The sequence below is a fragment of the Cryptomeria japonica genome, chromosome 3 (genome assembly GCF_030272615.1).
Source record: "Cryptomeria japonica chromosome 3, Sugi_1.0, whole genome shotgun sequence".
Classification (NCBI taxonomy): Eukaryota; Viridiplantae; Streptophyta; class Pinopsida; order Cupressales; family Cupressaceae; genus Cryptomeria; species Cryptomeria japonica.
The window spans coordinates 967724714-967741942 of NC_081407.1; the positions used below are offsets into that span (position 1 = coordinate 967724714).

Genomic DNA, 17229 nt, shown 5'->3' on the forward strand with positions numbered 1-17229 from the left:
TGTGATGATGTATAGTTGGTGATTCAAGTAGAACTGAAGCAGATCTATCATGCACAGAAGGTGCTATATGCAGATTAGTTACTTGTTGTTTCCTAATAGTTGCAACAGTCAAAATCCCTTAACCGGGTAGGTCCTAACAGGCCCGATTGTATAAATACCTTAACCGGGTAGCTCAACAAATTGAGTTTAAATCCTCCAGAGAGGTTACTCCTAACAGCTCGTAAAGGTCCTAACAGGGCTAGGTTGTAAAATCCCTTGACCGGGTGACTCCTAATAGGGTCTGCTCTTAACTGGGCATTAATTTAAAGCTCCTAACCGGGCTAGGCCTTTAAAAGGGCACACTCCAAAAGAGTGCAAATCATGTGGGTACCAATTCCCACCGTGGTTTTTCCCATTTGGGTTTCCATGTGAAAAATATTGTGTCATTTGGTGCATGTTTTATTGGGTGTTAGCTTATGTGATTATTTTCCTTGCATGCTTGTTAAGTTTCAAATTGATAAAAGTGGTTATTAGATTTGTGTTGTTGTTTTTGCTTGCACTGATTCACCCCCCCCCTCTCAATTCCTTATAAGTTTATCAATTGGTATCATAGCTCTTTCAATGACCAGAGAAACCCTAATTGGCAGAGACCTTATGTGAACCGGTCTAGTCCTTATGAGATGGAGTATAGACAGAATGTGACTTGTTCAATTTGTCACAACTTTGGACATGTTGCTATGAATTGTCAAAGAAGAACTAGTAGAGGCAATGTTGGACCCTAGAGAGCATCTGGAATGGCTTGTTTTAATTATCACAAACCGGGACACCTTGCAAAGTTTTGTAGAGCTAGATTGAACCAACTGGTAAATCAGTCTATTGACCTGAAAGGTAAGAAGAAGGTTGATGTGGAGGAAACCAGAGCTAAGATGAACAAGATTTGGAGAAAGATGAGTGAGGAGAAACCATCAGAACATTCTAATTCTTCACCTAGTGTGTAGAATCCCTCACCAGTGAACTGAGCTAGTTATAAAGCTTAGGGGGAACTTATTGTTAGATCCATTTCGGACCCCCTATATGGTGCGCACTAAGTCAAATCTCCATATTCAAATGTAATTTGATGATGAGTAATGATTTTGATTTGAAACCGGTAAGTTGGATGTGTTATGAGAATTGGTAGCATGTTTTAAGGTTGAACGGTGTTTAGGGTTTGTTCAACCTTGTATAGCATTTAATGCAGTTTTTAAAAGGTAAATAAAATGTGTTTTACAGTTTCATTTGTTACCTTTGCATTCTCGAGAGCACATTTGCAAAGCGACTAAGGCAGAGAAGAGCATTTGACTATTGCCTTGGTGAAATTTGATACCTGATTGTGAACATTTGGAAAGAAGTGAATTGATGAAAGAGCGCTCAGACAGGAAACCCTAGCTGCAAAGAAGTTGAAAGGTATTTATCTAAAGATCCAATCTATGTTTGAGTTTTCAAAATGGATACATCGCATATTGTTGATGTATCTATAAGGCCTCGACCGGAGTTTAAGAGGCATCCACAGAAGCCGACAGAAACTGATCCTGTTGGAGCCCTATCCAGCGTACCCTATGGTGTTTTGCATATTGAAGATATCAAATCTTACATTCATTGAAAATTGGAGGATTTGGGGACACATGCTATTTACGATCAACATCGGAAACTGTGTGATAAGCAAGGATTGTTGAAAGATCAATTTAGGAGGGTTACCGATAAAGGTTTTCATCATGCTTTAAAATTTCTTGATGATTTTGAAGAGGAGCATGTTAGATATGTTTTGAGCAGAGTTCATGACCAGTTTATATGGCTGGGTAGACCACACAAGATTACTAAGGAGGTGATTCATGTTGTCACCGGATTGTCTGCCACTGGTGAAGTTCCTGTTTTAAGATCAATCCCAAAGGATGAGGTGATTCAATTGACTAACTCTAAATGGGATGGTCATGCAATGACTATGAATAATATTGATGATCGAGAGGTGAAGTTTGTGTCTATGGTCATTGGTTACAGGGTTTACCACTCAATAAGAATGAACAACATTCCCAGAGCTGCTATCCATACAGCTTATCGGACGCTAAAGGACAATGATGACTATGATCTTGCAGAAGCTTTAAGAGTTGAATTGGTGTTAAATCTTAAATCTATCAAGAAGGACAAGCAACAGAAATTCTAGTATGGTCAGTTGATCATTGGTTTGTTTTTCTATTTGCAGAACTCCTTTCCCAGTATCGGTGATATACAATGGTCAGAAGGTACACCAACAATGTTACAAATCAAGAACAGTATCAAGATGCTTGGTAATGAGTTTACAAAGGTTATCTGGGGATACTTTTAGGATTTCCAGAAGAAAATGCATGACAGATAAAGGATACCAGCACAGGTGGTGAAAAGGTATGAGGACTCTATCTGTTTTATGGTTGATATTGATACCTGTCAGATGGAGGCTACAGACCCAAGGAGTTCATGGGTCATGCTTATGGGATACGAGGTTGGAGAAGATATCTTGATTATTTATGTTGAAGACCTCCTATCCAAATCGGTAGATTGATCCAATGTATCTAGGTTGGGAACATTTAAAGAGAAATCAATAGAGGTACATTCTGAGTTGGATAAACCGGTAATAGCCAAGAAGGTTAGAAAAGAAGCTGAGCAATTTGTTGTTGAACAAGCATTTACAAAAGAGGCAATTGTAGAAGCTAGATCTAAGTTTGAAGCAAGGAAGGTTGAATCCTCTAGTGCCGCAACCGGTACCAATACCAATAGGCAAATAAGGAGTATAGTGGTGAAGGAGAAGCCCCCTCGTACTCCTAAGATCCAGATTAGAAGAAAACCTAAGGAAGCTAAGGCTGAAGCACCCAAGGTGAAAGAAGTATACAGACAAAGGAAGAAACAACAAGCACAAAGAACACTTGAAACTATTGAGGAAGAAGATACTAATTCTAAAGGTGAAGAAGAGAATGCATTACTGAGAACCGGTACAGGTGAACAAAACATAGATGCAGAGAAGAAAGATGAAGAAAAGACTGATGAAGAAATGACTGACCCATCAGTGAATGATAATGTACAAAACATTGAGCAACCAGAACAGTCAAATGCAGAAGAGCCACTGATAGTTACACAAATAGAAGATATGCAAACCACTGCACCGCCGGTGAAGGACAAGGAAAAGGAAGAGGAGAAAGTTGTAGAGAAACAGAAGGAGGAAGAGCAAGAACAGAAAGTGACACCCCGGTCACTTACATCAAAGAAGATTGTTGATGATGAAGAAGATGATACTGTGATCATTCAAGGACCGATTAATATGGATATGTTGAGTCCTACTGAGCTAATGGAGATTGTATCTGCCATGCAATCTAGGGAACAAAAGAAAATAATGAAGGCTCGAAGAAAAGAAACACAAACAATTTAGGTTGTTGTTGATATTCTATCCACTATATTATTGGAGACTGATATAGACAGTCTTCCTAATCCTATTGACAAGCTGGAGCAACTGGTCACAACAGCAGGAGATCAAATGAAAAGATTGGAGGAAGTTGCAATTAAGAATGTGGAAAAGGAGTATGAGAAGAGAAGAATTGAACAGTTGATGAAGGCAATTGACAGAGATAGGGTAGGTCTTACTGTCAACATGGACCTAATGAAAGAAGCATTACAAATCAAAGGTAAAATCCTTTCCACAATTGCCAATTTTTCATTGTTTTGTGATGATCTTGAGAAGAAGAGGCGGGAAGCTCAACAAGAGCTAAAAGTTTTGAGTGAATCATTTAACCCCTTAAATGATTCAACAATCAATTTTGGTAGATCGGTAATTGCATTATAGCAGAGGCTTAAGGCTTATGAGGCTGAACAGGTGAAAAAGACAACTTCACTACACGAGTTGCAGACGTTATTAGTCCCTAAGATTGAAATTTTGCAGAGAGGCTACAAGGAGACTCAAGCAATTTTGGCTACACTGGAGATGAGCGCACTTGATGCAATGGAGGAGCTTGCATCTCATATTTGGACACATACTCAGATCATAGGGACACTTTTGGAGACTTGGCACAATGATTTGACACTTTTGAAGTCCAGTTTTGCAGATGTATTTCATAAGATGATATTGTAAAACATTTTGAACTCCTTTATATATTTGGTAATGTAAATTTTGATGTATATTGCATTTATCTTTTCATATATTTTCTTACATTTGTCATTTCTATCAAAGAGGGAGTAGTATTGGTCAGTTAAAATTTTGTAATAGCATGTAATTGCTAAGGGGGAGTTTTAAGTCATGATGAGTCATTTTTGTAATGTGACACTTAGACAAAAAATTTCTGAAGTGTTGCCATCAATGCCAAAGGGAGAGATTGTTGGCTTGATGATGATGTTTGAGTTGTAATTGATGACTTGTATTGTGTTGTCATTGATGGCATCCATTTTTTGTTAGTCATCTAAGTCATTTAGTCCAACTGGTAGTGGAATCAGTTAAATAGTGAACCGATAAAATAGGCCTCCTCTAAAGCCTCTAAGTGTTTCCAACACCTGGAAACTGGATGTCCTTCCTTGCCACAAAAACTGCAAGGTTCACCTGATTTCTTCTTAGTCTTGGAGGAAAACTCACCAAACTTAGAAGAATTACCCTCTTAGGGTTGGATTGTGGTTTAGAAGTAGACTTTGGTGGAATTCTGGAGGAACTCTCACTACCTATTGAATTTGTCTTCGGCTTTTGTTTCTACTTCTACTTCCCCTTAGATGGTTGAGCTACCAATGCTTGGTTCTTTGAACCAAGGAGAGTATCCAACTGTGTGAGGTGAGACTTCTCTCATGTCAACCTATCACAAAATACCTCAAATGAAGGCATGGTAAATCGTGTGCCCAAAGCATCCATGGTGGAATAGAAGGTAGAAGAGAATATCTGAAAGGAACCTCAAAGCCTAGATAGAATTAGGTATATACACTCGGTGTTTGTCTTGGTCTTACCACAACCCTATAACAATTATCGCAGTGATTTGAATTTCATCAAGAAATCCTCAATAGATGGAAAAGAATCAAGTACCTAGGTGGTCAATTTTGCCTCAATTTGAAGTGCCCTAAACTGATTAATGGTGCCAAAAAGATCATGAAAATTAGTCCATATAGCCTTAAGAGTCGTGCAACCCTCTAGGTGTAAAAGAAAACTATATGTAACATGTAAGGATATCAAACCCATGGCCTCATCCATTCTATTTTTGTGTTGTAGAACCTCAAAGGGTCTTGTCAAGAGAGGTTGAACCTCATCCAAACATGACCATAACCCCTTAGACATGAGAAGTCTAGTCATATGTGCTTTCCAGGTATGATAATTGTGAGGAGTAAGACGGTCACATGAAGAAGTATCTGGCATGATATATATGGTTGTGAAATGTGTTTAAGAGAGAATTTTGATTTCTGATATGATAATACAGAAAGCAAAAAAACACCCTCCACAACACAAAAAAACCAAACCTCGGTACAAATTTGAGAGAGGGAAAGCTAAAAAGGCAAAAAATAACTTCTGACAAATTTTGGTGTACCTGATGAAATAGCCTGCAAATCTAGAAAGAGCTCAAAAAGAGCTTTCCGACAATATCTGGTTTTCTGAAAAATGGACTCCGGATGCAAAAAATATGGCCCCATGAAGCAAAAAGTCAACCATGACTTTGACTGGCAAAAACAGAGACAAAAATACAAAATCAGAGAAAAAACCTCTAGATTTGGGTCTGTGGCGAAAAGAGATTTCTGACAATATATAATATGTCAAAAACAACCTTTGTTTACTCCCGATATCGTCAAAAAAACCAACCCCCCTGTAAAAAGAAGGTTTTGGAAAAAAAATCCACCCTTGGTGGCTTCTGGGCAGAGCTGTTGGCTGAGGTGGCGTGGCAGAGGCGCGAAGGAGGCAGTCCACTAGTCGCTAGCCATTACTGGCAGTGTTGCAGCTGCAGAGACCGCTAGCGGTCTGCAGATCGCAGCGGACTCTTCAGTCTCGCAACGACTGTGTAGCCGCTTGCGGCTGCAGGCTGCAACGACCGCAATGAACCAAACCGCCTGCAGCTTTGGTTGCAGGCTAGCAACGGAAAATAAAAAATTATTATTATTATTATTTTATTTTATTTTCAAAGTCGTGCCTGTACAGATCCGTACGACACAAACCACAAAAAAAAAATCCTCTAGTTGTTGTTGATGCCAAAATAGGTCATGTAATATGTCAAAAAGACTAGAAATGGCCTCCGGAAGCTAACGGTGAGGTCCTTTTTAGCCCAATTTGCTCCAAAAAATAGGTGCCCCTTAGATCACAAAAAAGCTGAATTTTTCAAACCCTCACAGATCTGACCCTGTGAATCAAAAATTGACAAACAAATGGTCAATCTTAACTATTTTGCACATGCCAGATTCATTGGTGAGGTCCAAATCAACCCAAAATTGCACAGAAGACCTGCTATAGGTAGAATCTCCCAATCTGGAGAATGGGAAAGCCTCAAGTCTGAAGCTCTAATACCATGTAAAAGTTGTAGAATACAACCTCACAAAACCCAGTGAACACCTGTATGCAAATAACCTGTCACAATAATGGAAGATTCACAAAACACAAAGATTGCTTTGAAAACCTAGAGCAAAAGATTGCAATAATGATAATCAAATAATTAATTACAAAAGGGATCGATCCTTATAAAAGGAGATCAAACCTAAAAAGATCAAACCTAAAAAGGGAAAACCCTAAAAGCAATTAATAATTAATAATAAATTAATTATTAATTATTAATTATTAATATTCCTAAGTTTAGCTTCCTAAATTTAGCTTAAGTTAAATAGAGAAAAGGTGACTTAATTATTAAATCAATATGATTTAATTAAGTAAACTAATACCTTTTACTCTAACTAGGCCAAGGTTTGGGATTGGAATACTACTCAAACTCTGTTTGGTTTTTTAGTTTTGTCGGTTGTCCTTTATGGGTGTGAATTATGGGCTAGCAACACTTCAACCTCACAATGGAAGCAAATCGAGGGAATTCAAAATCGTTTTATCTCTAGCAAGTTCAAAATCAAAAGCAGTGTCTCATATGATATCATGCTAAGTGAAATGGGGGTTGCCCCTATTGAGGCACTTGCTATGGTGCGCCTCGTAAGCTATCTAAAAAGAACCGAACAAATGGAAGAAGGTAGATGGCCTAAAGTGGTCTTCAATGATATATTGCACAAAAGGAAAAGGACGTGGATGCAACAAAACATCAAGTGGATGAGTAAATGGAATATGCATTTTTAAATTCTACAAGAAGAATTGGGAAAATGGTCTTAGAAGAAAGAAAATTTATTATATCAATGAGTTCAATCCCACATGTATCAACTTCAAAAAGCATATATTGGGGCCAACATTTCATGGAGAGCCATAATTCTTATTGCTCAGCTGAGAACCAACTCTCATCAACTACATTGTGAGACCGGGCGTTGGAAGAGGCCAAAAGAGGCTTGGGAAGAGAGAGTTTGCACTTTTTACAATTCTGGGAATGTGGAAACTGAACAACATTTTATTTCAGAATGTGATGCTTACAAGGACAATAGGGTCAAATTTGTTAATATTTTATCTGGTTGCTCTTGGCATAGCCTATTCAGCGAGGAGTATATTGAGAAGTTGGGAGTGCTCATCGTCAACTTACACAAGAAAAGAAATGAGTCACTAAAGTTGGTTTAATTTGGCAGGTTGTCCCATAGGCTATGTTTAGCCTCGTGGACGTTAAAAATTATCTATCTATCTATCTACATGATGGGGAGAGAAAAGGAAAAATCGAATGAGAGGAATCTTTAAAGGTATGCTATTTAATGTAATTTTAGTAATTACGGAAGGAGCGGAAGCATTAAAGGTATGCTCTTTATTGTAATTTAGGTGTGTATTTTACGAGCCACTTTTAGGTTATAATTTATTCATCATAAACCCAACTTATTATCCTGGTAGACATTCTACAATGACAATAGGGTGAATTAAAATCACTTTTATGTTATTACTTATTCATCATGGGCCCAACTTATTAATTATTCTGATAAACATTCTACAATAGCAATAGGGTATATGAAATTGTGCTAAGTCAGCACAATCCTGTATAAAATGGAAGGAGGGGAAACATTAGAAGTATGCTATTTATTGTAATTAGGTGTGTATTTTACATGTCACTTTATGTTATTATGTATTTATAATGGGCCCAACTTATCATGATAGACATTCTACAATGACAACATGGTGAATTAAAATCACTTTTATGTTATCACCACAATCCTATAAAATGGAAGGACAGGCTATTTATTGTAATTTTAGGTGTGTATTTTACATACCACTTTTATGTTATTATTTATTCATAATGGGCCCAACTTATCATGATAGACATTCTACAATGACAACATGGTGAATTAAAACCAGTTTTATGTTATTACTTATTCATCGTGGACCCAACTTATTATCCTAATAGACATTCTACAATGATAGCAGGATGAATTAAAACCATTGATAGACGTTCTACAATGATAGCAAGATGAATTAAAACTATTTTTATGTTATTACTTATTCATCATGAGCCCAACTTATTGTTCTGATAGACATGATAGAAGCATAGAAGCAGGACATAAAATTGTGCCTAAGCACTTTCATTTTATTTTTAAACACTTTCATTTTATTTTTAAACATGACTTTCCTTATAAAAGGGAAATTACAGAAATTAAATTTATTTAAATATAAATATACTAATTTGATATAACTTTTATCAATATACCCTCAGAAATACAAGTAAAATGAGTAATGCATTCAATCTGTTAATTTGAGTGCGGAGTAAGGCTCACATCTAGAAATTCTAGAGATTCTGTTATGTTCTGTTACGTTCATTTTGTTCATTTTTGGTTATTTATCTCTCTGATTTCAATACAATTCTTGCTCAATTCTAGAGAAACTCTTATACTATGAGACTATAATGATATTATCGTAGACCGTATTTTTCTATTTCTGAAACCATTGTCATTTTGGATAGCATACTCCAACCCATTGGAAGTTGGAGCCATTATTGGCTGTCTTCATAATATTTTCATCTTGAACATATCTGATAAGCTGACCTTATTAATTACTGTTGTGCATTTGTCGGATTTGAAATTATAAACATGGACCTATTTTCATTAAATGGAAAAAATAATTTTTAATAAAAGAGATCTATATAAAAAATTTATAAATCACAGTATTTCAAAAAGAATTCAATGTTCCAAAGATACAAGAGATAACATGAACTCACTTTTTAGAGGAGCATTTTGAATGTCAAATGCAAACAAATTTTAAGTTTAAATGATAATTGGATTGGAAGAGCATACTTTTTAAGGAAAGAACATTTTGAATGTCAAATGTAAACATATTTTAAGCTTAAATGATAATTGGATTGGAAGAGCATGTTGTTGTTAAAGGTTGAGCTAAATGAATCTTAATTGCGTTCTGGTGTCACTAATGTCAGCTTGCAAGGCATCAAAAACCCATAAAAGTAGGAGTATCAAAATTTCTTGTGTCACTAATGTCAGTTTGTAAGGCATCAAAACAGTTTGTAAGGCATCAAAACCCCATAAATGTAGGAATATCAAAATTAAAACTTGCCTTTCGTTGGAAAAACTAATATGACAGACGAGATTGAAGATACCCAATCAAATTCCCAAACGAGGTTTTTGTCTTTACTTTTTTTTCTTTTTTATGATGTTTGTAATTTTCTGCTTCCTGCTTGCATGTATTCTCATGAGCGGCAAGAAAATTGTGTGGTATTTATTTTCCATTGAGGAACCATCCCACGGTAATCGACAATGATAAGTGTACTAACTTGCTCTCGATAAGTAAAATTGATAAAGTAGAGTATAGATCACAGTGCCAAAGTCAAAAATAGGTGGGAAGATTATTTTTTCTCAGAATTACAAGTGCAGACTTCGAAAAATAAGAAAATGAGAAAATTGATTTGAAAAGTAGATATCTCTCTGCCTATAGGTATGCTAAATCAAACATCTGGGAATAATTCTCTACATTCTAGAAAAAAAATTAGTAATGATTACTAGCATTACTGATTTGTTCATAACGCCAAAATGATTTTCAGCAATAGTTTGGTAACATTTTATTTCTATTAAAAACTATTTCCGAGAAATTACATTCTAGATAAGAAGAGCCACAGTAACGCTGAGATAATTTTCCTCCAACTTACAAGCCATCACACTTTGAACTGTTACCATCGTGCACTCTTATGGAAACATTATATTTCTCACCATAAAAGAAGCTACCAAACCATGCAATTGTTCACGTTTAGCTCTCCTCACAAAATTACTAACTAAATATGAGGTCACATCTTAACGGGAGGGCTAAACATCTCACATAGTTTCTTCCATAGGCTCATCGTCATCTATTTCTTCAATTCTCATTTTCTTGACAGCCTGAGATGCATCAGATTTGACTGCATGAGCAGGAGTTTCTATTAAGATATCTGATTTTAACCCAGTGACTGGATTTACTAATCCTCCATTCCTCTCCACAAGATAGGATAGCATTGACTGCCCAGGCATTGCATCTATGAATACGGTACAGTTTTCATCAATTTCTCCACTAATGAGCATTTGAGACAGATGAGTTACAACTTTCTTTTCCAGCCAGCGTCTTAAGGGTCTAGCACCATAAACCTACAAAAACAAACACAAAGAATCAGTCAACAGAAAACTAAATCTCAATAGTGGTCATTGTACAAGTGCAATATTGCAGTACCCAAATTGTTTATGATGATAAAACCTGAGATTTGTAACGGATTAGCTATTTTCTTTTCTTTTGTTCAACTAATTAGTATAATAGGAAACTCAGAAAACTAAATCTCAATAGTGGTTATTGTACAAATGTAATATTGCAGTACCCAAATTGTGTATGATAATAAAACCTCAAATTTGTAACGGATTAGCTATTTTCTTTTCTTTTGTTCTAAGGTAACCAGTTCAACTAATTAGTATAACAGGGAACTGGTCCAATAATACTTATGCCATATAATATAAGGTTCGAATTTCAGTCTGTCGTTAAAATGCTTCTTGTCCGTTGAAGAGTAGATTGTACAAACACCGGAGCATGTAATAGAAATTTATAGAAACAAGGAAAATAAAATAACTCCGAAAATATACTTACAGGATCGTAGGCTTCCTTAAGGACAAGGTCTAAAGCTGCATCAGTGACTGCCAAAGCAATTCCTCTCTCTGCAAGCCGTACTGCTACATCTCTCATCTGCAATCTGGCAACTTTCCTCAGCTCCTCGTTTTTAAGAGGATCAAAAACAACTATCTCATCAAGTCTATTTAACAGCTCTGGCCTGAAGTGCTTTCTCACCTGCAATAAAGGTTCAAGAAATTTAAAACCACAGCCTTGCTTTTCCAATAACAGATATTCCCATGACAACTAGATCAAGATGACAGGAATACAAGAAACCATAATAAACCATTACTTAATTGCACTTACTTCTTGCAATACTCTCTCTCGGGCAACTTGCATGGTTGTGCGTCCAGAGAGTCCTGCAAGCAAGTACTCTGCTCCAAGGTTGGATGTCATGATGATGACTGTGTTGGAGAAATTAACTGTCCGACCATGTCCATCCGTCAATCTACCGTCATCAAGCATCTGAAGCAAGGTGTTGAATACAGATACATGTGCCTTCTCCACCTCATCAAATAAAACAACACTATATGGTCGTCTTCTAACTGCTTCAGTTAGTTGTCCACCTTCTTCATATCCAACATATCTGCAATAATTGATTAAAATTCAGCTAAAATACTAGCCGTTTTTATTCAGTATATAAATAAAAAATATTATTTGGAACAACTCTAATCTGAAATAAACTTATTGCACGATACATACCCAGGTGGAGCACCGATGAGCCTAGAAACTGAATGCTGCTCCATGTATTCAGACATATCAATCCGGACCAGCAAGTTTTCATCATCAAACAGTTGTTCAGCAAGAGCCTTCGCAAGCTCTGTTTTACCAACTCCAGTGGGTCCCAAGAATAGGAAAGATCCAGTAGGTTGCTGTGGCCTCCCGAGTCCTGCCCTTGATCTAAGCACAGCATCAGCAACTGCCTTAACTGCTTCATCTTGCCCAACAACCCTTTTATGCAACCTTTCGGCCAAGCCTAACAGCCGATCCTTTTCATTTTGGCCAAGCCTGGTAACAGGAATACCAGTCCAACGACTTACCACCTGCATGAATCAGTAAGTGTTATTTATATATCCCTAAAATTGTGCAATAAGTACCCTCAAATGAATTCACTTTCACTTGTATTCATAATATGCAAATTTTAAATTATCAACATAAAGAATAATTCAAACTCTCACATTACACATACCTCTGCAATTTGATCAGGTCCTACAACCTCTGTTAACATCAAATTTCCTTCAACATTACTTTCATATTTCGCAATTGCTGCATCTATCTCTTGAAGCGCCCCATATCTCAAATCAGCAACTCTTGCCAAATCCATCCTTCGTTCTGCCTCCTGCAGAGTATACATCAATTCTTCACGCTTTTGCTTCAAACGACGGATTTCATCCACTCTCTCTTTCTCTTTCTGGTATTTCATTTTCAGAGGGTGCAACGTATCTCTCAAATCATCAAGCTCGTTCTGAACCTGTAAGATTAAAAAAATTATGAGCAGTAAGTTACTTCAAATCTCTAGAAAACCCCCTTGCATACCACAGGAATTTTCATTTGTGGGTGTATATATAACCCTCAAGAAAGAAAAAGTAACTATTTGAAAAGAAAGATAGATCTCAGTACTAACCTCCACCAGCCGAGCTTTGCTTGCTTTGTCTTTCTCCTTTTCAAGAGCATGCAGCTCAACTTCTAGTTGAATTCTTTTCCTTTCTAGAGCATCAATTTCTTCAGGTTGACTATCTAATTGTACTTTGACATTTGCACATGCCTCATCAACCAGATCAATTGCTTTGTCGGGAAGATGACGATCTGTTCAGAGTCAAAACAAACGAACAATAAACAATCACTTCTACAAAGCCCACAGAAAAGCCTGCATTCTGCTCAATGAAAAATTAACATCTCAAGCTTCATCAAATTTTTAACAATGTAAAATAAATCAAGACAATTTCAAACAATCATCTGCTTAAATTTAAACTCCATCCATTTATGAACAAATCTCATACAGTATAATAAGAGCACCCACATAATGTCACCTTTTCTATAACCACTTCAATCATGAGTATCCGTCTGAAAAACTTACCAGTTATATAACGACTGGATAATTGGGCGGCAACTACCAGTGCTCTGTCCATGATCCTCACACCATGGTGCCCTTCATATTTTTCTTTCAAACCACGCAAAATGTTGATGGTGTCGGCCACACTAGGTTCAGCCACATACACCTGCCAAAGGCAGTTAATAAGGTAAGCATTTCACAAGGTAACATGAGATCCTACAATACTACAAACCAGAAAATGAAAAGTATCAGTAAACTGAATCAAGGACCAACCTGCTGGAATCGACGCTCGAATGCAGCATCTTTCTCTACATATTTTCGGTACTCTTCCAATGTAGTTGCTCCCACACACCTCAGTTGGCCTCGAGCAAGCATTGGTTTAAATAAATTAGCAGCATCCATTGAACCCTCAGTACGCCCTGAAAAGAAATCCCATTTACAATTTGAGACAAAACTAGAATGACAACCATTTAGATTTAATCATAAAGAAAAAGAAAACAACATTAATATAATCACTTACCAGCACCAAGAACCATATGTATCTCGTCAATAAACAGAATGACTTTTCCTTGAGATTCATCCACCTCCTTCAAGACAGATTTAAGTCGCTCTTCAAACTCACCCCTGTACTTCGCTCCAGCCACTAGAGCTCCCATATCCAATGCTATCAATCTAACATCAAGCAAATTGCTGCAACATCGAAAAGAAACTTCGTGAATCTCAAAGTGCAAATTCACTAAGTCCCAAACCAACTGCCAAAAGAGTAACTTAATGTCAGCCCCTACCCCAATCCTAGTTATATAGTCCAAGTCCAGATTTTATTGTATGATATATTACACTAGCAAAATTAGGAAATTGAAATACTTTTTGGGTGATTTCTTAAATAAAAGAAGAAAAAATGAATAAAGTTTTGGACAACGTTATGGTTGATTAAACCATAAATTTCAAGAATGAGGAACAAAAAATGCTATTGTATTTTTTAGAGGATAACAATGGAGAAACTATCAAAAGATTCCCAAGTCAGGTCGGTCTGTTACTTGTTTAAGTTCAACACGATCTAGAGATAATGAAAAGTGAGACGAATGGGAACAACATATTGAAGTGACATCGATTAAAAATTTGAAGAATATAAAAAATGCCCTTGGGGAGGAAGGGTGGTTTGCATTTAAGTGACTTCAATTAAAAATTGAATGAAGAAGAAAAATTGTCTAAAGACAGGCTTGCAGCAGAGCTGAAAAGGAATCTATAAACATGTGAAAAATTGCAGTAGCTACTCAAGATGTTGGGTTTCTGCTAAAATAAAAAATATGCTAGATATGTCAACGGAAAAGGAAAAAGAAGCGGACGATATTATTATTATACTTTCTAAGCATGTTAAAGGAGATTTCAAATAAGAGAATATGTGAAAAAATTCTCAAATCAAATAAGAGAAACGTACAGGATATACGTCGTGCTCACCGTCAATCTTCACATTTTAGATGAAGACTCTTGATGGAGCAGGTTAGAAACTTTTTCAACCACTTGCACAGTAATATTGAAGCTACTGAATTAGGGGTAAATGCGTCAAATCTCCAAGCTAAAACTCCAAACAAATCCCGGTGGCCAGATATCTAGAGTTTAGTGACTCACCATTGGCATATCTTCTATTCTTCTATTCTAAGAATGTTTGTGTAAGTTAGCTCGGAGTTTCAATATTTAAAGGAGGGTAATTTAATGGAATTTGAAAATGAGAAAATAGATAGGAGGGAGAACAAGAAGGAAAAATACGAAGAACTGTCATGGGGAGTTCGGAATATTGAGATCATCATTCTACACAGGAGTAAAGCTTTTCGAAAAGATAATTTCATAATGGTTTTATAAATAGAAGAGAATTTAGGTATTTCGGATAGTTGTTGTATGATTTGAGCTGTCGATTGCCATTGTAAAAGAGGCATGCTATGCAGAGAAAGGCTAAAAGAAAGATCTGAATGTAAGAGACATAAATTTCAGACATTTCTGAAAAAACCTCCTGTGAGTACTACTGTTAGCTTACCAACACCTTTACAGGGACATAAAATAACGGATAAAAATATATTAGAATAAACAAATGTTGTATTCGCTCAATATACACTTAAAAAGGACAAAATGCTCCTCTTATCAAACATGTTCTAAACTGACTACAGGTTTAGCAGAAGATAGCTTGCCTTGGAACATCTCCTCTAACAATCCTTTGAGCCAGTCCCTCCACCACAGCAGTCTTTCCAACACCTGGCTCTCCAATTAGCACGGGATTGTTCTTAGTCCTCCGAGACAGAATTCTGATTACCCTCTTGATTTCTTCGTCTCTGCCAATAACTGGGTCAAGCTTCCCAGCCACTTCCACAAGATCGCGTCCATAGGTCTTCAGGGCCTGGAAATTGGTATCACCAAACGCAGTATCCACCTTCTTACCCTCCCCCCTCAGCTTCTCAACTTCAGATTTAACCCTCGAGGCACTCACGCCCGCTTCTTTAAAGCAGTCCACAATCTGTGAATCCTCCAGTAATCCAAGTATAAGATGATCGACGGCCAAATGAGTGTCTCCTTTCCTTTTTTGTGCCGATTGAGCGCGCCTGATACATTTGATTAGGGCGGTGCTGGGAGGATTGTCGTCTGGGGCAGGGTCTTGGGACGGTAGTTTTTTCAGGTACTGGCGCAGGACTCTCTTAACGGATTCCACTGACTGATCTCCACTAGCAGCAGAAGAAATCGCTTGTCTTAGTAGCCCAGAATTATCATCAATAAGAGCAATGGCCAAGTGAATTGGAGTGAATTGGGCATGGCCAGACTCTTGAGCAAGCTGTACTCCTGCTGCTAGAGCTTCGTTAGTTTTATTTGTAAATTTGTCCGGATTCATTTTCGACTATACCACCTTTAGGGAAACTCCCCTGTTCTTTGTCCTGATAGAACAAAAATAAAAGAGCAAATTTTAAATCCATAATTCAGAACGCCTTTTGTTTCGTGCAGACACATTAGTATCTCAGAATGCTTGATATTAGTGAACTAAAACATAATGCCTGCAAATTTAAAGTTTCCACAAGTATGATAAAAGGAATGCAGAAAAGAAATACACATTTTGTTTTACAAAAAGCTAGCCAAAATTTGTTTGGGATTTTTCTACAATAACATAATGTAAACCCTTTGCTTCAGCAAAATTTTCTTAGACAAGCATCTTCAATTTTAAAAACCATACAACTAGGGCACAAAATCTCCAACTTCTATTTTCATCAACAACTCATACAAATTGCTAAAACAGACCGAAAACGAAAAAAGATTCCATAAAAGTGACAAAAACAAAAGAACAAAGAACAAAGAAAAAGGCAACAAGCAAATTTTCTTAGACAAGCATCTTCAATTTTAAAAACCATACAACTAGGGCACAAAATCTCCAACTTCTACTTTCATCAACAACTCATACAAATTGCTAAAACAGACCGAAAACGAAAAAAGATTCCATAAAAGTGACAAAAACAAAAGAACAAAGAACAAAGAAAAAGGCAACAAGCATACCACCTTCTGTTAATTTCGCTTGCTATCTACAACAGAATCGCCGCCAAAACAGAGAATCGATGTATATTTACAAATGTCGCCAAATAAGGGAAAAGCTATTATGCAAGAAAAAGTTTCAGAACGCTTTGCTTTAGCAAATTGATGGAGAATTGCAGAAGGAAGAGATTGTTATAAGGGAGAGAGAGAAACAGAGGAATGTGCGAGACCTCTCTCGTGGCTTCGGGAAGTTTCAAACTTCCGGTGAATGAGAGCCGTCCATCTCCAATGCATCCACGGTTGTCTTTCACTCGAGAGTATTTGACAGTGAAATGACAATCTTATCTTAATAATAATAATTAAGTCGAAGGCGTCTTCTATTATGAAATGGACGGGCTAATTTTTTTGGATCGACGGTTCAAAATGTTTAAAACATGTGCAAGACGATTGAACAAGCATTGGACATTGGATTTTCTGTCGCCGTTTTTTT

The 17229-nt window shown here is 36.8% G+C and overlaps 1 protein-coding gene across 2 annotated transcripts; it reads right to left on the bottom strand.

Moving 5' to 3' along the window:
- Positions 1-10090: 10090 nt before the first annotated feature.
- On the bottom strand, positions 10091-16992 carry LOC131035598 (chaperone protein ClpB1). Of its 2 annotated transcripts, none has more exons than XM_057967334.2 (11): positions 16764-16992; positions 15419-16153; positions 13756-13925; positions 13509-13654; positions 13260-13401; positions 12807-12988; positions 12372-12653; positions 11885-12225; positions 11489-11768; positions 11162-11359; positions 10091-10674 (listed from the first exon to the last, which is right to left on the bottom strand). In XM_057967334.2, exons 2-11 carry the CDS (start codon positions 16108-16110, stop codon positions 10369-10371), a joined length of 2739 nt encoding a protein of 912 aa, XP_057823317.2. In that variant the 5' UTR covers positions 16111-16153; positions 16764-16992; the 3' UTR covers positions 10091-10368. The 2 variants fall into 2 exon arrangements, with proteins under 2 accessions (XP_057823317.2, XP_057823316.2); XM_057967333.2 differs by having other exon boundaries at positions 16767-16991.
- Between the last annotated feature and the right edge of the window lie 237 nt (positions 16993-17229).

What these genes read in the sequence shown, in the direction of transcription:
- LOC131035598 (XM_057967334.2), bottom strand. Translation starts at nt 16,110, where the DNA reads ATGAATCCGGACAAATTTACAAATAAAACTAACGAAGCTCTAGCAGCA. An exon ending in TCGAGCGTCGATTCCAGCAG is followed by an intron (nt 13,402 to 13,508) that starts GTTGGTCCTTGA and finishes TGCCTTTGGCAG; the next exon opens with GTGTATGTGGCTGAACCTAG. An exon ending in GAGAGAGAGTATTGCAAGAA is followed by an intron (nt 11,360 to 11,488) that starts GTAAGTGCAATT and finishes CCTTTATTGCAG; the next exon opens with GTGAGAAAGCACTTCAGGCC.